This window comes from Asparagus officinalis, chromosome 2 (genome assembly GCF_001876935.1).
Source record: "Asparagus officinalis chromosome 2, Aspof.V1, whole genome shotgun sequence".
Classification (NCBI taxonomy): Eukaryota; Viridiplantae; Streptophyta; class Magnoliopsida; order Asparagales; family Asparagaceae; genus Asparagus; species Asparagus officinalis.
The window spans coordinates 20,641,066-20,666,909 of record NC_033795.1 but is presented as its reverse complement, the minus strand read 5'-3'; the positions used below and the strand labels follow the sequence as shown (position 1 = coordinate 20,666,909).

Here is a 25,844-nt window from a genome sequence, read left to right as displayed (position 1 = left end):
AAATGAGAGATATTTTTAGGGTTGTTGGATGTTAGAGACGATGAATGATCGATCTCTACAGCGGTGATCCATTAAGGCTTTTAATCAGTGATATTAATGGAGATATGGGGTTAAGTTATCGTGAGAGAGAGGGAGCGGAGGAGGGGGGAATTATGAAGGAAATGGAATAGAGTTAGGTCCTAGAGAGAGAGAGATTTTATCAGTGGAATTAATCGGAGGATGCACAGTTACAAATTAAATGGGGGATTTGACAGGGGACATTTGGGGATTTTTCATACTTAACTCAACAGAGCCTGTATAAAGATGTGAATCACATTGTACTCATGTACTTGGCGCTCATACACGTCGGCCATAATACTAGGAGACTAGATCACATGAGTTTTCAATTTACGGGGCCTTGACACAAATTTCTCAAATAATAACGCCATATTAGATATGTGACGTGCAAACTCTCTCTTAACGAAGATGACACTCTACATAAAATCACTTAACAAGAGACTTCATATGCCGCACTCTTAATGAAATCATATAAAAGGTTAACTTATCAGTAGAGACAGAATATCGAATCAATACAAACATTACATAATCAATGCAATCATAAACCCCAAATATGTTTCTAGCCCTCGTAAGTAAGTTTCTACCATGTAAATCATATGTCGTATGATTACTTTTCCAACCTTCCCAGCGTAGCCCCTTTTTTTTTTTACAAAGTGAGAAATTCGGAGGAGGACAAAAATCGAATTAAAATTAAAATTAAAATTAAAATGAAAAGGAGGAAAGACGGCCATCCGATGACTCTACTGTCTGCACTCCTCTTTCCTTTCCTCCCGACCCGTCCCTTTCTCCCTTAAAACCGCGCCTTCCCGAGTCCGACACACACCGCATCCCTCCCATTGCCCATCGACCGGTCCTCGCGTCGCCATTCTACCCCGTCCGAACTCACGCGTACGTAGACAGGTGTCCCTCCCGGTCAACCCTTCGCCTTCGCCCCGTGAAGCAGTCCCGCCACCCGCAAACCCGATCCCCAAACCCCCCCCCCTTCCCCGTCCGCCCTTTCTGCTTTCTGCTCCGGACCTCTCTTTTTTCTCCCCGTTCTGTTCCTCCTGGCCTGGCTCAACTGCGTACTACTACTGCAGCAGGGGGCCAGGCGGCGCAGTCTCCCGATCAGCCGAATTTAAATGGATCTTTTAGCTTCAACAAACCCTAACTTGCTCCGCATTTCTTCTTAAGCTCCTCTCCCTCCCGATCTTTAATCTCCATGAATGGCCTCCTCTGCTGCATCGGCCCCCGTCTCCATCGATGCGAGGGCGACGCGCGATCTGGCCGCGGCTGCGGGTGGCGGCCGCGGCCCTCATGGAGAGCCCTAACTCGCTGCACGAGATCGCGGCGGCGGCGGCGGCGGAGACGGCGTGCCTGGCTGTGGTGTTGGAGGAGGAGGGGAAACGGCGGCCGGCGGCGGTGGTGGGCGCCGGAGGTTTTTGTATACATGCGGTCGAATTATGGGAAAGGAGTGGAGGAGCGAGGTGGTTTGTGGCTATAGGGACGGGGTTTTGAGTTACTATAAGCACGCGTTCATCCCAGACAAAAAGGGGCCGGATAAGATGCTCAGTGGGGTTCGGTCTGTGGAGGGGGGAAGTTACGGGTTACTTGGGGAAGATCTCGGGTGAGGAGAGTGAGGAAGAGAGAGGCAGTCTGACGTCGGGCAGTGGCCGGGGTGCGGGCGCAGGGGCAGGGAGGTGGAAGACGTTTGGGGAGATACACTTAAAGGTGAGCTCTTGATTTCGTCCTTGGTTTTGTGAGGTTTTTGGAGATTTGATATTGTTGGAATTGCGCATGTTAGTTGTTGTAGATGTGAATGAAGGAATTGAGTACTTGTGCGGTTTGTGACACTGTTTATGATTTGCTGTGGGATCTCGCTAGCCTTTGCCTTTGAGAAGGAAGGTGGTTTCGCAAATAGGCTAAGTGAATTTCACATTGTGTATTTTTTATATTGCACAAGGTAGAGAGAACATTTCATGCACTTTGGTATTAGGTAGCATTCCCCTTGTAAAACATGAGAAGACCCCGTTTCTTACTTCACTCCATCCCTAGTCGGACTATTGATGTCTGCCGAGACATGTTGAACTAGTGCTTAAATCTTGGAGCTTTAGTAAATGTATCTTCAACTTGTTAGCTGGACTTGATAGACTGAACTATGTTTTGGTTAAAAAGTGTGTGAAAATGACGATAGCTTGTAGTGAGTCTGGCGCATTGCTAGAAATGTACAACTATGTTGTCCTGAGTTTTATCTGGTAGTTGACCTGGCAATGATTTTTGGCCTCCTTTAATTCACTAATGCTTCGTTTAGTACGCGAGAATGAGTGCGAACGGAATGACAATTCCCACTTCTCATTCCTTTGTACCAAACACAACCTCTCTTTGGAGGCTAGAACGTCCATTCCCACTTTCCCCACTTGTTCCCCAATGAGATGGTGGGGAATGAGCATTCACACTTAAGTGGGAAAAAAATACATAGCCTCCAAATATGGCCAAAATGTTTTGGTGTCTTTATAACTTGTGCAATCTAATATAGTTTTGGTAATGTTTTTTTACCTAGAAACCATCATAAAAATAGGGTTATTATATAGAAACCAATGTTAAAAATAACGATAACGCATAATGTAACTCTTTTCCTCATGTTTAGGTTATTTTGTTTATTAATTATTTAGATATTTCATAAATACAAACCATTTATAATGACTTTATAATTAAAATAATCAAAATTTTAAAACATGAAGGAGGACTGTTAGAGTTACAAAAGTTAGGGTTTAGAAGGCTTCATCTTCGTCTAAAGAAGTTATAATTTGGAAGTTGAAGAGGCGATGGTGGAGATGTGGTTAGCATTTTCTTCATTGACGAGAGGAGATATGGGAGCCCAGGAGGAACCAGAGAGGAGCCTTGTCGTTGGCGAAGATAGAGGACTAGAGGAGCATTGTCATTGGCAAGAGGCTTCGTCTTTGTTGAGGGCACGAGAAGGAGAAGAGATCGAGATGTTTCTTTGTCGAAGGAGAGGAGATGGAGGGGCTGAAGATAGGAAATACGTTGGAGATGGTGTTCGGGGATCGCTAGGGTTTTTTACGCATATGAATTGTGGTTTGGGGATTCAAATGAGAACTAATTTACGTTAGCGTGATATTGATTTAGATGGTGGAGATATCATCACAAATTCAAATCTGATCACATCACCAATGCAACTCAATTTAACAAGTATTAAATAATGGTTAATGTAACATAGATAAAATGTGTTTTTTGTGTTATTTTCCGCGTTAAATGCAACATTGGTTTTCGGCCTGAGTTTTATAATACTTTGGCTCTGTTAGGTGTTGAAGACGAGTTAAAACATGTTTCGAAATGAGTTTTTTTTACATTGATAGAAAGCACCTTTTATTTTTAATTTATATATAAATCATCTTTAAAGTGGGGTTTTACTCTAATAAATCACCTCCTAGTCAAATTTTCACTAAAAAGCTAAAAATAAGCTTAAAAAACACATATTTAAGGTAAGTGACTTATATCCTAACGAGATCTAATAATTGAGTCATGTATCTTGAATGTAAGTTTATATATAATTTGAAAATAAAAGGTGGTTCTAGTATAATGACCTTATTTTTAAGGTGATTTCTTGGGAAAAAACCTTTTGGTAACTATTCGGCATATGCTGAAGCTTCTGAGAGCAATTAAGCTATGAGATTGATATGTAATTTCACAAGATTGATGATCAACCTATGTATTTGTGCGATCTCTTTAGTAAAATAGTTGTAGAAAACCTTCAGTTTATTGCATAACAATTAGAATCACTTGTTATATAATGAGAGCCAATTGATGCCATTGCAACAATTATTTTTTCATAGTATCTTACGTGTTTTCCATATCTATACTATTTTTTCAGTGGATCAGATGAATTATCATAGCGAATAAGATCTTGTGTTTGTTACACATGGGCATATTCAAACCCATTGTTATAAATAGCGGTAAATAATCCCGTAATAACGACGCTAATAGTGTTAGCGGTCCCTTTCCGTTACGTTATTGCCCAATAGCGGTGACATATTGCGGAATATGGATTTTTCGTTCGCAAAAATGACCAATAGTGTGCCATAATGGTAAATAGTGGGCGATTGCATGCAAAATTCATTTTTTGACTGCTATTTAAAAGCGGTTTGAGGTTTATCTTTTTAAAATTAAACCTGACCCTTGACCATCGCATTCTACCGTCTCATGTGATTTTCGACATATTTCTGCCACATCTCATAGCCTCTAACACCTACCTCAGTACTTCCTTTCATCTCCTTCACCATGAGCTCCTCTTAGGGCAGTCCTCTCACTGCTCAGCTCTCGAAGACGATGAGTCTTTAACTTCTCTAGTCATCTTCGGTATTACGTGATGGTTACATGTTTATTTTAAGTTTAGGATCTTTTTAAATCATAAAATATGTACTTTTAGATTTTTTGGACTTTTCTTTAATCTTTCTTTTTTTTAGTATTTATACATATCTAAATTAGACCGCTATTTGACTTTGCTTTTTATCGCTATTGTGCCGCAATAGCCCCAAATAGCCTTAGTGATGCCTCACCGCTATTTGACGCTATTCGCTTTCAATAACCTTGTTCAAACCTTTACTTGGATATTTGCAATGCTTAATTTTGCACTCTGAAATCCATTCTGTTTATCACTAGTATGCAACACGTGTTTTGCACGTAATGCATTTTAAGTAACGTCATGAGACTAAACATACGTAGGCAGAGTAATATTGCACTCGCCATGACTTGTTTTTTGAAACAACGATGAGGACTCAAACGGAGCCCCAACCACCCATTAGTCATGAATTTATTGACATTTATATTAGTTTTTCTCTCCACGAATTTGTGTACTTGTATAACTAATAGATCATTTTTTTTTCATAATTGGAGGTAAAATCAGTTGTCGATTTCTTCGTTTCCTCCAAAGAAAAATAATACAATTTTCTCTCAATTATCACCCGTGAAATCTTGTTGACTGCGAGGTATCATGGTTACTATAATCGATGGACTCCACTAGAAAAATTCTCACTTACTCACTTGTTATTATTATTATTTTAGTGTTTTCTTTTGTGCATTTGAGCATCCATATATAATATAATTTTGTGCAACTCTTGAGATCCAAGTGGAATTTTTATAGAAGTAGATTAGTCATGAAATAATTAGTGCATAATTTAAAACTAATAGATCATTTTTTTCATAAATTGGAGGTAAAATCAGTTGTCGATTTCTTCGTTTCCTCCAAAGAAAAACAATACAATTTTCTCTCAATTATCACCCGTGAAATCTTGTTGACTGCGAGGTATCATGGTTACTATAATCGAGGGACTCCACTAGAAAAATTCTCACTTGTTATTGTTATTATTTTAGTGTTTTCTTTTGTGCATTTGAGCATCCATATATAATATAATTTTGTGCAACTCTTGAGATCCAAGTGGAGTTTTTATAGAAGTAGATTAGTCATGAAATAATTAGTGCATAATTAATTAAGAGAATTTGATTAGTCAATGAGAAAAGATACATGAATGCTTTAATTATGGGTTCATTTTTTCACTAATATTCATATTAAATGCTTTTTAGTAGGTTCAGAAGGGCAGATGTTATAAATTACTTTGTTAGCTAGGATCTAATTATTATATTGTAATAGTTTTTATGGGAAAAAATTTATTAAGACACATTCAAACTAAACTGAAAACCCAGAAGCACATCAAAAGAATGTGGATTAACGCTGCTCCTTATCAGACTGCAGAATATTGTGCAAAAATAGTGGTGGATCTTTGATCCATGCCTCAAAATCATAAATTTCCTTAGCTCTTTGGACCAACACATGAGCCGTTACATTCCTTGTTTGACGAATTACATGAAAATCCCATTCCTCAAGTCATGTGCAACATCACTGAATATCATCCACAAAGTGTCCTAAAATCGAGTGTTACTCCGCTTTATTTTGGATATCTCAAAATTTTCTTCCCATGTCCAGTGTCACGAGCAAATGTAATAGCTTCCTACACAGCTTGGAATTTTGCATGCTCAGGATTACCTTGTATCCAAATATTATGATGAGTATATAGCAACAGTTAGTAATGCATATTATGCAATATTTTAAATATCGACCGATTAACTGATATTATCGGCGATTTATTGGTTTTGGGGGCCTTCCGCTATAATAAGTTCGATTATAAATCAGTTATCGTTTTTGGATATTTATCGTCGATAATGCGGCAATAAAGTAAGTTATCAGCCGATATTGTTGGCTCAAAAATTAAAATTATCGGTCTTTGGTTTGAGTTTTGATTTCGGGTAATGGGTACCTATTCAATGCATTTTAAACCAAGGTTTTAAATGTCGGCCGACATGTTCGCATGTCGGTTTAAGGGATTGAGCGACACGACATGGGTGTTTTCAACTCATGTCGGTTTTAAGGTCAAATCGGAAATATCGGGGCCATATCGGCACGGGCGATTTTCAGCTTTGAAAAATCGATCGATATAGCCCTTTTTTTTAATCTATTTTTTATTATCGGGTTTGAGTTTAGTGATAAAAATCCAAACCCGTTTAACATGTTCTCATATTTAAGGGTTTCTTATGAACCCGATAGAAATAAAAGAGAAAAATTAGGGCTGCAGCGGACTTGGGAACCTATCACTCCTTTCGTGAATGATGATGCCCTTCCCCCACCTCCATTCGCCCCCCCTTCGTCCATCTCCCGTTGCGCCCCGAAATTCGAACCCTAATCGAAATCGAGGACGGCATGATATCCTGTCATCGGGATAAAGGAAGTGGGTGGTCGGTGACTCATCCGAAGGACCCCAACACTACCTCCTTGCGACGTCCCGTCGTTGGCACTGCCTCCCTACAACGTCAGAATCTACCCATCGTCGATGTCATCTCTAGAATTTATAAAGTATGCTTATATTGAATTTAGGAATGCTTAGATTACATTTAAGACATGATATTATACATATGCGCACCACCCGATATGGCAATCTGATATTTAGTTCATGTCCTCCGATATATCCTCGATTTCCACTATCCGACATGGATTTCAGCCGTCCGACATGAACCCGACATCCGACATTTGAAACCTTGCTTTAACCTGACCCGAGTTTCTACCATTGGTTAATGATCCTAAACGTAATTATTTACATTTTGGTATGTTTATATTTCATTAAGAATGGTCAGATTACATTTTAGAATATTATATTGTATATATCACCATTCAATAATGTCATTCCAATAAATACTACTTATCCCCAAAATTCGCTATTCGATATGGATTTTGACCGTCCGATAAATCCCTGATAACCGATATATAAAACCTTGATGTTATGATAATTTTATATGCTATTTCTAGACTACACTAAAAGGTTAACATTTATATTAGTATTTCTTCCATGAATTTTTTATATATCAGACACATATTAATTTATTATAGTATTAGATTTGATGTTAGATTTTTAATTAAATATTAAATTATTTCAAAATATAATTTAAAAATATAAGTTATGATATTATTATCTTATATATTAAAATTATATATTTATTATATAATACCTAATATCTAAAGTGATTATCTTATCTAACATAAGACCAACACGGTTAAAATTTATAATTTATATTAGTTGTTATGTTTATTGCAACAATAATTATAGGGTAATAAATAGAATGAATTGAATAAACTTTGAGGAATATGATTAAAATTTATAATATATATTTAGTTTTTAATATTAATGCTAATATTCATTGCAAGAATAATTATAGTATAATAGATGGAATGAATTGAATAAATTTCAAGACATTATTGGAAACTATCAAAATTTGAAAGGGTAAAAGAGGTAATCAAAAGTTTTAACATTCCAATCCTCTTATATAAATAGTATGGATCAATTTATCGTATTGGTTGATTTGACGCCATCACCATTCATCTTCATATAGGCCTTTTCCCATCCAAAATGATTATCTATGGAGTATGTCCCAAATGCCTTGCAGAAAAAGATGACTTAGTTCTTTTGTGATGGATTGCAATCTCGCATTGTGTATGAGAGAGGGACGTGCCATAAGAACCTTGACACAGAGACTAACTTTCTGATCTTGCAGTAGGCTATGCAGCCAAATTGCAACTGCAGCACCATAGAAAAGTCAAGACAAAAACGCGAGATGATGATTTGCTTAGGAAATTGCATTGATTGAGAGGAAAGGTAAAAAGAAGCCCAATAGGCAAATGGAATCACGTTCTAAAAGGTGACTACAATGAGGCCACTTTAGATTGTAACATATTGGGGGTGATGCGCTATTAAGTTAATGTGTTAAGTTCCCAAATTTACCGGAAAATAACAAGTTCCGTCATAGGCTTATCGATTCACAAGCTACATTGTCACTTTCTTTATGATCGTATTGAAGTAGTAACCATCCAAATGCTCCTACAATAATGAGTGAATATTTAATATCAAATACAGGTTTCTTCGGTTCGTGCAAGCAAGTCAGATGATAAAAGGTTATATATCTTTTCGGGCACTAAGACTCTACATTTGCGTTGTGATTCTAGAGAGGACCGAAGTGCATGGATCGAAGCATTGTTGTCTGCTAAAGATCTCATACCTCGTATGCTGTCAAGCAGTGACCTTGCACCAACCATTGACTTTAGTGTTTCCACGGAGAAGTTGCGAGAACGGTTGCTACAGGAAGGTCTCAAAGAAGGAGCAGTTAAAGATTGTGAGTCAATTATGTTATCTGAATTCACAGAGCTGCAGAACCAATTAAAGTCTCTTCATCAAAAGCACATCGTTTTACTTGACACATTAAGGCAGTTGGAGGTAACATTCTTGCTAAAAAACCTTTATTCCTTTTTAATTATTTTATCCCATAACTAACCATAAGTCATTAGGACTACGACAATTGATATAGTTCTAAGCTTCTAATATTTTGCCATATAGTTATGAGGTAAATCTGGTTTCACTTTGATCCTTGCTGTCCTTGATCAGCACTTCCCTTCTGTTTCCAATTTCATTCTTTGGTTTATGTGACAAGTGTATTTATGCTTCCTTCTGATTTCATCTTTAAATTCACCTTGTTTTCTAGGTTTTTTTTTGTATATATACCCCTCAAATCATCCACATATTTGTAAAATGCCTCCCATATCTTAGTATTTGCAAAACTACCTCCCAATTCTTCAACATTGGAAAAAAATACCCCCAACTTAACTCTGTTGTGGAATATTCTCATAATATTCCTTCTTGCATGTCAAACTAATGACTAAATAACCCAAATGTTAATTAACCCTAACAATTTCCATGTTTCTTTATTAAAGCCCCAACCTTTTTTCTTTCCCAACGTCATCCCCCTCCCCAGGAAAACATGACCAATGGATCAACCCCAAAAGATCACCCACAGAACCTCCACCTTCACTGAGCACACACTCTTATCTTCTCCCTCAACTGCACCCCCCTCTGTCCTCCACTCCTGATCCGTCCAATTTTAATAGCCCCCCAAAGCTGTTGTCCTTGTGTCTTCGTTGTTTTGAGGAAGGGCAAAGGGGTAAAAACACCCAAGAATTGAGTTGTGGGTTTTACAATTCCTGAGATTTGGGGGGATGATTTAGCAAATATGGATGATTTGAGGGATATATATCTCAGAAACTCCCATTTTCCTATTTTTTTTGAAGTCTTGAAAGAGCTGAATGCATATGCATTATATCTCACGCGATTGTAATACACTAAGCAGAGACAGTACATTACCATCTTAGCGTGTTCCTCTTTTACACCGTCAATGGGGAATTAGAACTTATAATTGGATTCTTGGAAGGAACCTTATAACACATCTTTAACTGCAGACTGAGAAAGTAGAGCTTGAAACCACTGTAGTGGATGAAACAAAAGAGCGTGAAGCACATGCTGGACAGGGGAATGGACGACTAAGCGGTCAGTAGTTACTAAGACATATATTTTACTTCACAACAACTGAAGATGTAGCTCCATATAATTTAGTGATCTATATGCACTCACATATTTTTCATCATAGTTTTATTTTCAGTATTGATATAAAATTTATAACATTTTTTCTCTTACTCTTGTTTGTTGTGCAATATTTTCAAGGCAACAGTATTTTGTTGTGGAACATGGGAGTACTTACCACACTTGTTGTTACTTAGTGCGTCCTAGAAAGGTGGCGGCATGTTATAGTTCCTGACAACTGATTGAGTTTGTATTTGTTGCTCTAAATTTGAGAAGGAAACTGTAGTAAAAGCTTCTTAGCTAAGAGTGATGGGGTTAGGCTAGTACTAGGCTGGTTTTTTAGTGCCTACTAATGCTTGTACAGGATAACAGTCGTACTTGTATTGAACAATCATCTCCAGATGGATAGGAGTCATAATAATCAATACTTAAAAGGGAGAAATGTGCATGAATCCAAAAGTGAAAGCTCCTCACCAGTTTGTGCTGGAAGGTCTTTGGCATGCAATAGTTTCCATGCTCAAAAAATGATCAAATTTTAGGTAGGAACTATGCAATAACTCATTAACTCTTCAATTAACTATGTTGGATGTCTTTCCATGTCCTTTACTTCTGTCTTCTATGAATCTTTACTGACATCTTTCAACTTAGACGCATCAATAGAGTCATATTTCTGACAAGTGCTTTCTTATTTTCTGAATCCATAGTTTATAGCTTTGTAACTGCTTTCCTGAATCCAATGAACAGGTGACTTTATGTCTAGCTTGGTTCTTTCTTTGTTTTAACGTGCAAAAGTCTTGACACACATCCAAACACCCCCCAGTGATCATAAATGACTGACTGCCCCATCCAATCTTCCTTTAGATGTCCTTAGACAGGTCCACATGGAGTTTATGTTTATGGTTCTCTGCAATAATGTCCAATTCATGTGCTCTTGTAAGCTATTCTGTTTTGGTCGCACTGAAACCTTGAACTGATGTCCAATGCCTTGTCAGCCACATAACCGTCAGACTTCTGTGACGCGCGGTCACCTTCATTGTCAGTTAAATTATTTCACTTGTCACCTTGTTGTTTCTCATGATTGATTTTCACTTCTTAAATCTGTCAACTAGGAAGTTGACCCATACCTTTTTGAGAAGGCATGCATGAAAGTGACGAATGACACGGTCTAGATTCTATTAGCATAGGTTCCCACACTTTTTAATGCATGTAATCTAATTAGCCATCATTCTCACGAATTTCAGTAATAAACTCTATCAGGCTTTTCCATAATGCAATATTTACAAAAATTCAGCTTGCACTCGTTAATTCTCATAACTTTTCTTGGACTTAGCTTTTCACACGTGATTCAATAGTGAAGCTGTGAGGTGTCTTTCACCTTTTTCTTTATTGTATCAAAGGAAGCACACCATGCTACCAATCAAGTTGTAGAAATTAGTTTGTCTATGTCCCTTGAGAAAAACCATGGACCTTTTCTACCTACTTGTCTCTTCTAATGCTCTTAAGAGCTATTGTTTTTTCTCTTTACATCTGGAACATGCCTTTCATTTTGCACCATTCGTCTTCAACTTGTTATTTTTGGATTAGATATATCAAACGAGCGCACAAAATATGCAGCAGAATATTCAAAATAAAAACATATCACAAGAAGACACCAATGTTTCATGTGGTTCGGTTCTATGGTGTACATTCACGGGCGAGGAGAAGAGGAGAGATCCACCATACCGAGATCAAGAAACGGAGAAGGGAATAGCGCTCATAAGAATAACCAGGCACTAATTCTCACGACTGGTCTCTCACCAAAGAACCAAAAGGAAGAAACCTTAGCCTTTTTCTTTCTCTATATTTTGCTACTGGTTTGCTGCAGCCAAACATCAGCGCCTATTTTTCTTTGTGTGGCTTCTTAGGCTTTGGATATCTCTGTTGTAGGGGTTTTATTACAGGACACCAGACACCAACAATCCTTCGTTTATTTTCTTAAGGGAAATCCCATCAATCCCATACCTAATGGGACACATACAATTCTTGTAGAATTGGTTTTCAAGGTCACCTGCTGCATGTGTGGGGTTCTTACCGCACGGAGGTTGGTAAGTGTTAGTAAGTGTTGGTAAGTGGTAACTTTCTGGTGTGGTCATCTCAACCCTTATCAAGTTCTTTTTTTTATTTTTTTATAACTATGTCAGTGGAAGAGATAATAAAGAAGTGCTAGATAAAGCCAATTGCTTCTGTAAGTATGAGATTAATTATACACCCATACGCATATTGCATCTATGCACATGCACACATAATTATTACTCAAATAAGGCAGATATACAATGCACATATATAACTTAAGTCAGTTACACCTACCACTTCACACCACATATTCAACTTTAGTAAGCTAATTGTATTCCAGTGGAGTTGCTCAATTTAATTCCTAGTTTGTGGCAAAGAAAATTGTATGGTTTACTCTTATGTGTATTTCAGCCTTGCCACATATATGCATATATAAATAAATACACACACACACACACACACCCCAACACACGCCCCTACACCCACAATACATACACATACATTGCACACTGACACACGCAAACAAATATGAACTAAGTAAAAACTTTCGTAAGGTGACACTTTATATAGCTATCTAAAGGGCTCAAAACGTTATCATGGACCATTCCTACTGATACTATCCCTATTCATCATGATCTACATTTCTAAAATGGTTACATGTAAAAATCATGTGACTTGCTCACTTTTCACAGTTGATCAGGTGACGTTATTTTTTCTAATATTAAAATACCATTCTTTCTCAAAGTAGTTGATGAATGGTTAAAAAGTTTTAAAAGTGCTTGTTTTTGGACATAACCATTAACTTGTAGATTATGATGAATCGAGTGGATCATATCCATAAGGATGGTCCATTGTCAGATTTAAACATCCAGCTTATGTAGTTACCTACGATGACACCTAGGATGGTGCATGTTTTGAGAAAGATGACTGTCTTAAAATAATATTCCTTGTCAATGTGCATTGATTTATGATATTATTTTAATCGTGGTATTACAATAATGATCATTATCATTGGTTTTAAGGCACAACACTCATAAATACATGTTATTGCTCATGTTACAGATTTCTATTCAGTTTTGTCGGAGGGAAGTGCATCTGATTCTGATGTAGACAATGAAAGTCAATGCGCAGATGGGGAAACAGATGAAGATGATGGGCTTTATTTTGATACGAAGGACTTCTTGTCTACAGAATCCCTAAGAAGTGCTTCTTATCGTAGTAGGGAACTAGCAGGAAATGGTTTATTTTCACCAGAAATTGGGCAAGAGATCAATATGGGTGTCAAAACTGTAGAATACCCTTATGTCAAACGGAGGGAAAAATTGCCTGATCCAAAGGAGAAAGAGAGACCTGTAGGCTTATGGTCAATCATTAAAGAAAATATTGGAAAAGATCTATCTGGTGTCTGCCTTCCTGTATATTTCAATGAGCCACTTTCTTCCTTGCAAAAGTGCTTTGAAGATCTGGAGTACTCGTACTTAGTTGATCGAGCATCAGAATGGGGAAAGCAGGTCTTTCTTACAGCATTCTTACTCAACAAGTTCTTAAAATGTCTTGTTTAGTGTATAATCTGATTAATATAAGGATGCTACTCAATGATTAGTTGCACTTGTGCCATCTATTCATCTAGTTCGAACATTTTACCTAGTTCTGAGAACACATCCGACTAGTTTTATCTTTCTGATTGCAGACTTATCTTTCTTTTAGTTTGGCAACAAACAGTAGAATATGCATAAGCGGTAGATGAAAATCCCGTCCCTGCTGCATTCCACTTTGAGCTAACATTCTTCAGAGAACTTAATCAACATTTTTCTTTCCTATTTCTTAATGTCTATATTGTCTTCTAGTATTTGATGCCTGGGACTAGCTGGTTCCTGATGTCTATTTCTTGGTTATTAATTAACTCGGTCATAACTAGTTGACGTTTCATGTAAATTTAGTACTAAAATTGTATTGTAAATGTATAACTCCTAAGATTGTGGTATATAAAATTTTCATCTTTCACTTTACTATCTTTTCTATTGTGGTAATATTCTTTTGAATATTGTGTCCATGTTGGATTTATGCATGTCATATAGATTGCATGGATTAGTTTGTCTTCCATGTGTTATGGCGTTTAACATTCATTAGCTATATGAACTTCATACTAACTAGTAACATATGTATTTCAAAGTTGATGGTTATATTAGAAAAAGATAGAAGTGATCTAAATGTCACCACCTTAGCATTAAAATTTATCAGACAAGTTTCCTACTAATTTATGTAGCTCGAGTGTATTCAAATTGACAGTTTTCTCTAGGAAAATATAGAACTGAATTAAATCTATCAGTACCGTAGTATTTAAATTCTATAACAGTTTGCTAGTTAATTTGGTTTGAGTATCATATGGGCACTTTAAGTATCATCATATCCTTCTTGTGATTTATTGTCATTGGAAGAGAAATGTATATTATCTTGACTGGCTTTATTTTGATATCTAGGAAACAATAGTAACATATCTATTTGTTGTTGCATAATGTAGTATCTTGTTTTTATGTTTATATGATTTAGATTTAGATTTCTTTGAGTAGCTTATGCAAATACTTCTAGTCTCTTCATCAGATGGCCAGCAGCTGTGATGCTATTTTGACGTCTTAAAAAAATTATTCAAGTTGAAAGATAACTTTTGTTAGAATGCTCACAATAACTTACAGTTCATGGGTGCACAGTGCAAAAAGATTTAGACTAACAGAATGTGCATAGTATATGTTTGTAGTGCGCTTGGTATCTATAATGGTTGCCCAGTAATTATTCAGATGGACAACCAGCTTTAGGCGTGAAGATATGACTAGTACTTCAATTGTTTCATCTTACAATAAAGTTTGATGAGAACACCATGTCATCATGGTTTCTGCATAATGATGGGATTTACGAAGGAAATTGACCACTCCACAAAATACCTGGCCCCTTTTTCTTTCTTTTTCTTGCATGGCTTGTTTTTTGGGTGTGGGGAGATACTTTTTCTGTAAAAGTTCTCTTGAATTCTTACAGCTTCCTATAATTGAAGGTTTAGTGCATTCTTACGCTCCATTAGTTATATATGAGAAAAGTAACCACATGTCTTTTGCAGGGCAACAGCTTAATGAGAACTCTTCACATTGCAGCTTTTGCTGTATCTGGCTATGCTTCAACAGAAGGCAGGCAGTGCAAACCCTTTAACCCTCTCCTTGGGGAGACATATGAGGCTGATTATCCTGATAAAGGTCTTCGTTTCTTCTCTGAAAAGGTAGTTTGTGTCTTTATTCTTCTCCTTTCAAAAACCAGTTTTTTCCCAGCAAATTTGGATGTACATTCGAGTTTATTATGGTGACTCTTAATCATTGACTCTTCTCAAAGTCCGACACAAGAATGCTCCTTTCTTTTTAAGCTTGCATCTAATTCTTTGTTGACATCAGCCTGGAATTAAGATATTCAGTTTCTTTTTAGTCCTAATGATGTTTCTTTTCCAGGTGAGTCACCACCCAATGATAGTTGCTTGTCATTGCGATGGCAGAGGATGGAAATTCTGGGGTGATTCGAATCTGAAAGGCAAGTTTTGGGGTCGGTCTATTCAGCTTGATCCTGTTGGCATTTTAACCCTTCAGTTTGACGATGGAGAGATGTTTCAGTGGAGTAAAGTCACCACTTCTATTTATAATATAATACTAGGAAAAATTTACTGTGATCACTATGGTACTATGAGAATACGGGGTAGTGGTCAATACTCCTGCAAGCTCAAATTTAAAGAACAATCAATCATCGACCGAAATCCCCACCAGGTATGGTCAGTGACTGCCTGAATGATGGAAATGTTTTAACTATGGAGTATTATCGTGTAGATTTGCTTAGCCTTGTAATGATAGTGGAGTAATTCAAGATACTGGAATTCTGGCAATACTGTCATAATCATTGTCATAATCCTTTCTGATGAGTGGATTGGTTAGGGATCATAATTTACATGGCTACATGGCATGATTGATCAAATTTACAACTAGTTTTTCAAGTTAACATCAATACTCAAGGCTGTTGCTAACTTCCTGGACATCAATAGGCTTTCTGTGAAACTGTAAAGTAGCTCTTTAGCAGAATGAGTTGCCATCACATATCCATTATTCATATTTATATCTAGTATCTCCTATATAATATATGAAAGAGTAGGTATGCGGTGACAACTCAATTTGCTAAATTAGCACCAAGAGGTAGCCTGGTGGTGGGGCCTGTCCTGCTAGTCATATTGGAGCATGTACTTCTCACCATTTCTATCTTATAATAGCTCATTTTACTAAATGAGGTGCCAACTCATATTCATCAAACATTCTTGAGTTCATTTTGCTAAATGAAGGTACTGTATATAGGCTGCCACCTAAGTTAGTGAAAGAAATAATCTAGCAAGAGATATAAGTAGTGAGGTAAACCTTTTATGTATCTAATAGGATTGCGCTCACCAGCAATCTATTTCCTGGCAGTTTATTTTGCAAAATGAGCTGACACAAACTGGCCCACCCACACATAAACGCACAAGCATTCACCCGCACACCCACCAACCCACATACACACAACACATGCACACCCACGCACACACAACACACGCCCACACGCGCACCCACAAATGCACGCGCGCAAGCACACGCACACACTCTTGCTCTATATAAGCAATATCATCTAGCTTTATTCCAAGAAGGTGTGCATGCGCACACACAAGCAATGATATCTAGATCTATTTGGAAAAGGAATATGGATTTATCACATAATACGATATATTTTTTGATACAACTGTTGGATCTACTTTTTCTGAAGACCAATGAACTCTCTTTATACTTCTGATCTTACCAAGTATTTGTGGTGGAAGCCCTCTTTTTCAGCTTCTTGTTTTCATTTTACAACTGTAGTCTTTCACAAGAGAAAATATTACAGTATATAAAGCTCCAATGGCCAAATTTGATGTGCCTTAAGATCTTAATAGTGCCTTTTTCCAATCATAATAAAAGGATTGGTTTACCCTATTTATCGTTTTTGTTTATTTGAAATGGAGGGTTGGATTTTGAGTGAATTAGATGACAAAACAAACTTGCTTGAGCATGGAGCTTCATGAATGGGAAGTTCATATTAAAAAGTTTAATGGAATTGGGTTTTTTACTTGAATCAGTTACTATGCACTGTTTAACAGCTTGCAACGAATTATGTTAAAGTAGAATGGCAGATCTCCTTACAAGTTTACCAACTTCTCTTACCTCCATTTCATATTTCATGATCTTGCATATTTATATATATCATATAAATGGTCATACTTTTCATGTTTAATTGTCTCTTAAGTTGTGATCATCTTTCCTTATTAATTTGGTTCATTTTGATATGCAGGTTCACGGATTTGTACAAGATAATAATACGGGGAAAAAGGTAGCAATGTTGATGGGCAAATGGGATGAAGCCATGTATTATGTACTTGGAGATCCAAGTACCAAACCCAAGGGGTATGATCCCATGTCAGAGGCTACTCTTCTCTGGGAGCGAGACAAGTCTGTGACGCAAACTCGGTACAACCTTACTCCCTTTGCTATCTCTCTCAATGAGTTGACAACTAGCCTCTCAGAGAAGTTGCCTCCAACTGACTCTCGCCTACGGCCTGATCAGAAGCATTTAGAGAATGGTGAATATGAGATGGCAAATGCGGAGAAACTTAGGCTGGAACAGTTACAAAGACAGGTATCTTCATCCATGCTTTAGTTCTAATGTGTTAGAAATTCAATGCCTGAATCATGTAAAAACTGCATTAGGACTTTTAACACAACAAATTATATTCTCCTGGTTACATAGGAAATAACCTACAACTTCAAGAACAAGACTTGCTGATTATTTTAGTAATTTACGTGATATGCAGGCATATTTGCTCCAAATGATGTGGCGTTCTAACAATGTGATAAATCTGGCTGGATTTTTTTCCTTGATACTAGTTTGTAGGCATGTCTATTTAAGGTGGAGTGTTCAAAATTCTACATTTACAACTTTGCATGACTTTTTACTTACTAAATGTGTAAAGCAGTATGAACATTGTGAATTATCTAATTCCATTGCAGTACATGGTTTCGTAATTGCGCATAACTAAACTAGATAAGATGTAGGAATGTACTTGTAACCACTCCACTACACATACATGGTGCAAACATACTGGTACACACACTTCTGATGGAAACACGCACATCACGCAAGTGCCATGCATCACACGTGTGTCACAGGCGCTTTGTTTTGGCACAACAAATAGCCTTCCCGTGCGGCTCTTAGCTCACTCTTGACTCACTAGAATGGCTAAGTTCAGCCTACCAAACCGAGCACTCAAAAAAGCAAGAAAATTTTAAGAGAAACTTAAAATTTTTCTTAGCGCAAACTTGCCTGGATACAAATGAGCTCCCATTGGTCTCCTTATATAGGGGAGGTTCCCTTTACATAAACGACCTAGATTTCTCTTCTAGAGAAATCTATACATCTAATAGCCAAGATTAATTCTCTAGAGAATTCTGTACAAATATCTTATTTACAAGAACACACAAGAATATTCAAGAATATATATGAACATTCTAGAATCTGGCTGATGTGGCATTTATGTGAGCATTGACTTGGCTATAAAAAACTATCTGTGACATTCTTCCCCACTCATTCTGGTGATGCTCTCATCCCTGCGCTTTCTCCCTCTTGAAGCGCTCTATTAGGTCTTCAAATTGCCGCAAGTCTTGGCTGGTTCCTAGCTACACTTGCTTTCGGGCAAACCCTTCCAATGAACGAAGTACTCAAGTCGTTTCTGATTGTGCCCTTCACGAACCATCCTATTTGCCAATATCTCCTCAGCCTCCTTGTCGAACTCCATGCGAACTCCGGTAGGTGCTCGACTTGATCTCTAGCGGCTCGGGTCGTCACATCCTTGTGATATGGCTTCAACATGCTCGCGTGGAAGACCCGGATGGTAGTGGAGTGTTAGGGGAAGTTATTCCTTACCTTCTTCATAATCAGAAATGCGCCCTCTTACTTAGCAAACTCTTGTGCAACCCCATGTGCCGATCAAGTGTAGATAGTTTGACAAGAACCAAGTCTCTAACTTGGTAGGACATGTGCCTTTGTTTCTTGTCGGCACATTTCTTCATCCTCTTTGCAGCCTTGTTGAAGCATGAACGCGCCAGCTCGTCTTGTTCTTGCCATGCCTTAATAAACTTATAGGCCACTGGACTACTCTCATTGTAGACCATTGCGATGCTGTTCGGAGTTAAGGGTTGGCTACCAAGCACGATATTGAACAAACTCCTTCTCGTGGACTCACTTTGCTGCAAGTTGTAGGAAAATTGGCTATGTCAAGCAACTTAGCCTAATTTCGTTGATTGGCACTCACATAGTGCCTCAAGTAGACCTCCAATAAGTCGTCCACCCATTTTGTTTGCCTATTTGACTGAGGGTGGAAACTGGTGGAGAAGTTTAGGTCCGATCCAATCACTTTGAACAACTCGAACCAGAATTTGCCCGTTAATATAGCATCACGGTCGCTCACAATGGACCAAGGTAGCCCCTAATTCTTCACCACATGCTTTAGGAACAAAGGGGCAACCACTTCTGCTAGGCGCTACGCTAGAGCGGGAATGAAAATCCCGTATTTAGAGAACCAATTGAACACCACCATTATGATGCAACACCGCCTGACTTAGGCAAATCAATGATGAAGTCCATGAATATGCTTTCCCATGGTCACTCCATTCGTCACTCTAGAGTGGGTAGTGGTTCAAGTAATCCCGCCGATGCTCTTTGATCCTTGTCTTGTTGGCACACAAGACAAGTTTTGACATAGGCCTCCGTATCTTCTCGTCTCGCATGTGAGGCCAATAGTAGGTATCGACCAAGAGAGCCAAAGTGTGGTGCACACCTGGATGTCCCGCCCATTGAGAGTCATTTCACTCCTTCAAGAGTTCCTGCCTTATATTCCCGAACCGAGGCACATATAAGTGTCGCCCTTTGCTATGAAGTAAGCCGTCTTCGAGCCAAAATTTCCTCGTTTTGCCCTCCGTAGCATAGGTCATCAAGGGCTTAGCCGTAGAATCCCGTGCCAAGCCCTCCTTGATGCCGTCTAATAGTGGGCTCTGTGGTTGGCTAACCATTGCAGCAAGCTCGGCCTTCTGGCTCAAGGAATCTGCCACCAAGATAGTTCTTCTTGGCTTGTACTCCAAAGTGTAGTCAAATTTCTCCAAGAAGTCTTGCTACCGTGCTTGCTTTGGTGACAACTTTTTTAGGTTTAGAAGTAGCTAGTGGTGACATTATCTGTCTTTACCGCGAACTTGGAGCCTAATACGTAGTGCCTCTAGGTTCGTAAGCAATGAACCACCGTCATCATTTCCTTCTAGACTGTGTACCTAGGCTCGGTGTCATTAAGCTTCTAACTCTTATAAGCAATGGGGCGTACCTCCTACATCAACATCTTGCCGATAGCAAAATTGCTCACGTCGATGTGCACCTCGAATGACTTATGAAATCAAGAAGTGCGACAACCGACTATCCCGTTACGACCTTCAAGACTTCGAAAGCCTCTTGGCACTTAGGGTCCCGATCCCACATTAGGTTCTTCTTTAATAAGTTGGTCAACGGAGCCAACACAGTTGAATAGCCCTTGATGAACTGTCGGTAGTAGTTTGCCAAGCCAAGAAACAACTGGAACTCTGTCATCTTTTTTTGGTGGTTCTCACTCGTCAGTTGAATTTTGGCTCGATCCATCTTGATCTTGCCTCTCCCAATGATGTGCCCAAGTAATGCTACCTTTTCCTAGGTTAAGGAGCATTTCTCCCTCTTGATGTAGAGCTCGTTGCTCCTTAACGCTTAGCACACCTTGGCCAAGTGCTCATTGCTAGTTGTAGATGACAATATCATCCAAGTAGATCACCATAAACCGGTCTAGAAAGGGCTCTAGGGCCTTGTTCATCATAGTGCAAAAACTAGCAGGTGCATTTGGTAGTTCGAAAGACATAACAAGGAACTCATATGATCCATATGAGTCACGCATGTCGTCTTTGGTTCATCTTCTTCCTCGAGTCGCACTTGATAGTAGCCTGATCTAAGATCCAGTTTAGTAAAGTACCTTGATTGGCCCAATCTATCGAACAAGTTTGCCACCAATGGTATATGATACTTCTGGAATAAGACAGGTGCACCGTAAGGAGCTTTTGATGATCAGACGTAGCCCGCAACTCCTTTAGCTGTTTTCAAAGCTCCTCCAACTTCGGTGGTGCCATACATTAAGGGACTGCAGCCAATGGTCGAGCTCCTGGCTCAAGCTCGATCTTGTGATCCACATCCCTCTTAGGTGGTAGCTTGCTGGGCAACTTGGTTGGCATTATGTCCTAGAAATCATCCAAGACGGTCTTAATCTCCCTTAGGACTTCCTCCTCTATAGGAGAGTCTTCCTTCACCTTAAGTATAGCGATGAAGGTCGGCAAATGTCTCCGAATGCCCTTAGAAATCTGCAAAGTAGAGAAATCTGCGAGGCAGAGAGGACTTTGCCTGAAATGCTCCTCTCTCGCTCGATCGGGATCATGCACGCCTTACCCTCCAATAGGCACATAGTGTTGGTGTAGGGAACTACAACGACTTTGGTCTTGTTTAAGAACTCCAAGAAAATGACCAGCTCAAAATCATCCATTGTCACAACCGTTAGGTCCTCTTAGCCACGTCACTTACCCATGCTCGCATCTGCCTTGTGAGCTATGCTAATGATGGATGTGGGCTCCGCGTTCACTGCCTTGATGGCGCTATTCGACTTTGACGCACAAATCCTAGCTTCTTCGCTGCAACATACGTGACAAGAAGATTGAAAGCACTACTAGTATCGACCAAGGCTTTAAAGGTCTTATCTGCAATGGTTGTCTCCACGAACATTAGCCCTCTCGGCCACTCGTCCTCCTTGGCATGATGGCATTGAGGATCCACAACGAGCTTAGCCAAGACTCTTCCTGCTGCTTCTCCTCTTCTCGTTGAACTATTGCAACAATGTTAGCCTATTTAGGACAGTCCATGGCCTTGTATCGTCCCTCACAAAAGTAGCACGATATTCACGGTCGATCACCAATAGACTTGAACTAATTGAAGAACTTGCCCTTTGACAACAGTGTCTTAGGCAATATTTGAAAAAGCTTTTTTCGAAACTCGCTTCGAAATTCGTTTCATAACTTTTTGAAGTCTAAATGCTTCTAAACTCAAGAGTGAAGCTCTTTATCCCTTGAAGCTTATGCCTCATCATTCAAATTATAATTGAAGCATGCGCTTCACGCTTTATAAAACGCTTTTCTTTTGAAGCAGGTAAATTACCCTCATCGGTGCCTCGTCGGACCCGCCATCTACCGCCGCCTCAAAACCCTAGGTTTCACCGGGGCCTTGATAACTTCCACCATGATTATTCCCATTTGCTACCTGTTTTGATTCGAAGATTTCATGAGAAAACCCTAGCATCGAGATCGGAAATGGGGGGAGGCAATGGGCAGAAGGCCAAGATGGCTTGCGAGAGGAACCTCGAGAAGCAGAAGGCCGAAGCTAAAGGTCCATCTCGATCCATAAAAAAACCCATCAGTTTTGGTCTCGATTTGATCCTCTATAAGCCTAATTTGTTGTTGGTTGGGTTGGGTTGATTTTCTCAAATTTTGATCTGTTGTTTCTGGCGAGGGAATTTGATGGGTTTTGTGGAGAATTTTTGTTGGTTGAGTTGGGTTGATTTTCTCAAATTTTGATCTCTCTTGGCGTGCCTCTGTTGTCGCGGTTCTATTTTAGAAAAAGATCAGTCCTTTGGTGCTTCTACCTTTAATTTTTTTCCCTTCATTTTTATTTTTTTTTCTTTCTAATTTCCTTTGGGGTGACTGAGAACCAAAAGAAGAAAATTATGAGAGAATTGACTGAAGGGCTTTGACGTTGATTTAGGAGCAATAGGGAACAAAGGCTGAGTGTGGTTGAACCCATTTTAGCCTTTTGTCCGTTACCTGCTTTGGTTCGCCGTGGATGGAGTTGGTTTGGGACTATTAAGGAGCTTGCAGAGATGGTGAAGGAAGTGGTTGGGTTTGAAGGGGAGTTGGTTTGGGACTCGTCGAAGCCTGATGGGACACCGAGGAAGCTCATGGATAGCTCGAAGCTGGCTAAGATGGGGTGGAGTGCAAAGATTAGGTTAAGAGAGGGGTTGGGGGAGACTTACAGGTGATATTTAGAGAATGTCGTCAAGCAACAGAGGGGTTAGAGGAGGTATTGTGCAATAAATTGAGATTGAGTTTAGATTGAGGGGGTTTTGTGCAATAAATCCTGCTAACATGTGAGTCGTCACGTGAGAAAACTAGTCGGAAAAATCAATCTGGCCAAACTTGAGGGGTATATGGCGTCGGAGTCTATATAATATACCATTTTGTCCAAAGCCAAAAAAATATACTAGTCTGTCACTTAGTGTCTACAAAATATACCAATTTGATCATTTTACCATTTCTAATTATCATACCAGTATATATTATATGCTCATAATTTCTACAAATTTAAAATTAAAATGCTTAAACTCATGAAGCATACGCCTCATGTAAAGCTTATGTCTCGCTTCATCAAAGGGTCTAGCGCTTCGCTCTGCATTTATGCTATTTTAAACATTGGTCTTAGATGGGGCTTCTTTGTTGGTCTGTTTCTCCTTATCTCCCCCACTTTTGGCTAGCTTCGCACCCTTTTTGTCTTTGTCCTTGGGCTTGGACGGGTCTCCCTTCTTGAATTCGATTAGGGACTCGGCCTCGACCATCGCTTGTGCAAGGGTCTGAACACGTCGCCTCAGTAGCTCCATCTTGGCCTGCGCAGCTAGGCCATTCATGAATGAGAAAAGAGTCTTTCTTGCTCATGTTTAGAATCTCCAGCAATAGTTCTGAGAACTCTTTGACATAGTCCCGAATCGTGTCTTTTTGTGTAAGGCGACAAAGCTTCCCCGAGCCTCGTCCTCGACATTCTTCAGATAAAACTACTTCTTGATCTCGGTCTTGAACTCCTCCCAAATGTTGATGGTGCATGAGCCACGTCGGATGTCATCGCAACGTCTATGCCACCACCAATGTTACAGAAGGCGCTAGACGGACTAGGTGTTTGAGTCAGCGCCTAGCACATAGATGCTTAGGCGTACTCCTAGGCGATGCCTAGGCATTTGACTATTTTTAAAATTATTTAATTATCATAATTGATAAAAATATGTATTAAATTCATATAAATTTATAAAAAAGATAACAATCTTAGATCAACAATAATCATGCATACTTAAATACTAAATAGCCAAAATAATAACTAATAAGGTTATAGAAAGTGCTAGGAGGTCTAGGCGTCGGACCTGATGACTAGAACCTAGGAAGTTTTTTTTTTAAATTTGGTTCGGCTTTCCACCTACATCCACAGGTGGAGTATTTGAGCTTTAATTTGGTTTGGCTTTCCACCTACATCCACGGGTGGAGTATTTGATCCTAGGAGCTTTAATAGTAGATGTCAATGTTATAGAAAGCTATAAATTGGTTCGACTTTCCACCTACATCCACGGGTGGAGTATTTGAGCTTTACTAAACTAATCCTGAGGAACATAAATGTCAATAACTCTCACACCCTTGTCCCAATTGCAACTCAAATCTCACATGCAATCTCTCTGAAGAAAAAAAAAAAAAATCTAAAATGTGTTAAAAGAGTTAATTGGATCCATCTTAGACCTTTTTGCATATGATTGAATGCTAAAAAATAAGAGTTAATTGGATTTCAATTAAGTGTGATCTGTTAGTGCAACATTTTCTTATGTTTTTCTTTCTGTGATACACTGAATTCCAGTTTTTAAGTCGATAAATTCATTCGCATATGCTCATGACCTGTGACATACTGTGCAAAGTTTGGTTTAGATTTGTCATAGATATCACACACATGGAATCAGTAATATCATGTTTTTGGAGATTGTTTGATATGTTTTCTTGCATCCATCATTCAATGGGATGCTTTTGTTCTGTAATTTCCGTTATTGAATTTCTTAAAATCGAAAAGTAACCATATTCCATAATATATCAAAAGGTGCAGATCTTTTGATCCAAAAACCTAAAAGGAATTCAACTATAATTTTTATTAGGTAGATCATTTTTCATGCTATATGTTACCTTATATACTGAGTGAAAAATTGGTAGTGTTTTAACTTTTTAATCCTATTTATAAAAATGAATCAACTCTTTTGTATTTTTGTTGCTGTGACAAGTTTGGATACAGGTTATGATATTTCTCTATAGGCCATTTTTTTAATAATGTGTACCATCTTGTGACTAGGCGAGGAAATTGCAAGAGAAGGGATGGCAACCGAGGTGGTTTAGAAAAGATGGAGAGGACGACACTTATCGTTATCTTGGAGGATACTGGGAAGCAAGAGAAGGAGGAAATTGGGATGGAATTCCTAACATATTTGGCCAGAGCGAGCCTTCTTCAACTGTAGAGTAAAAAATAAAACTTGTTTTAGGTTTTATATATATATATATATATATATCAGGTGCTCAATATGAATTCAGTTTAGTTAGGAGACTGATCTATCCTGTAGCTGCTGAGAAAATTCTACCTATCCTGGGCCGTGTTTATAGTTTGCCTAATCGTGCAGTTTTTACTGATCCTTAAGCATCGCTATGGATATTTTATTCCGTCATCTATTATCTGTTGGAAGTTTCTTGTGGAGGAATTGGTACAAGACTGTACGTGATAGATAGCTACATAGATAATACACAAATGGCA

General features: G+C 38.6%; 1 protein-coding gene across 1 annotated transcript; it reads left to right on the top strand.

The window, feature by feature from the left end:
• LOC109830919 (oxysterol-binding protein-related protein 1D) lies at positions 1,354-25,599 on the top strand. Its single transcript, XM_020398274.1, has 9 exons — positions 1,354-1,461; positions 1,582-1,767; positions 8,514-8,870; positions 9,887-9,974; positions 13,122-13,570; positions 15,169-15,324; positions 15,548-15,856; positions 17,436-17,780; positions 25,392-25,599. The coding sequence occupies exons 1-9, from the start codon at positions 1,354-1,356 to the stop codon at positions 25,557-25,559; spliced, it is 2,166 nt and encodes a 721-aa protein (XP_020253863.1). The 3' UTR covers positions 25,560-25,599.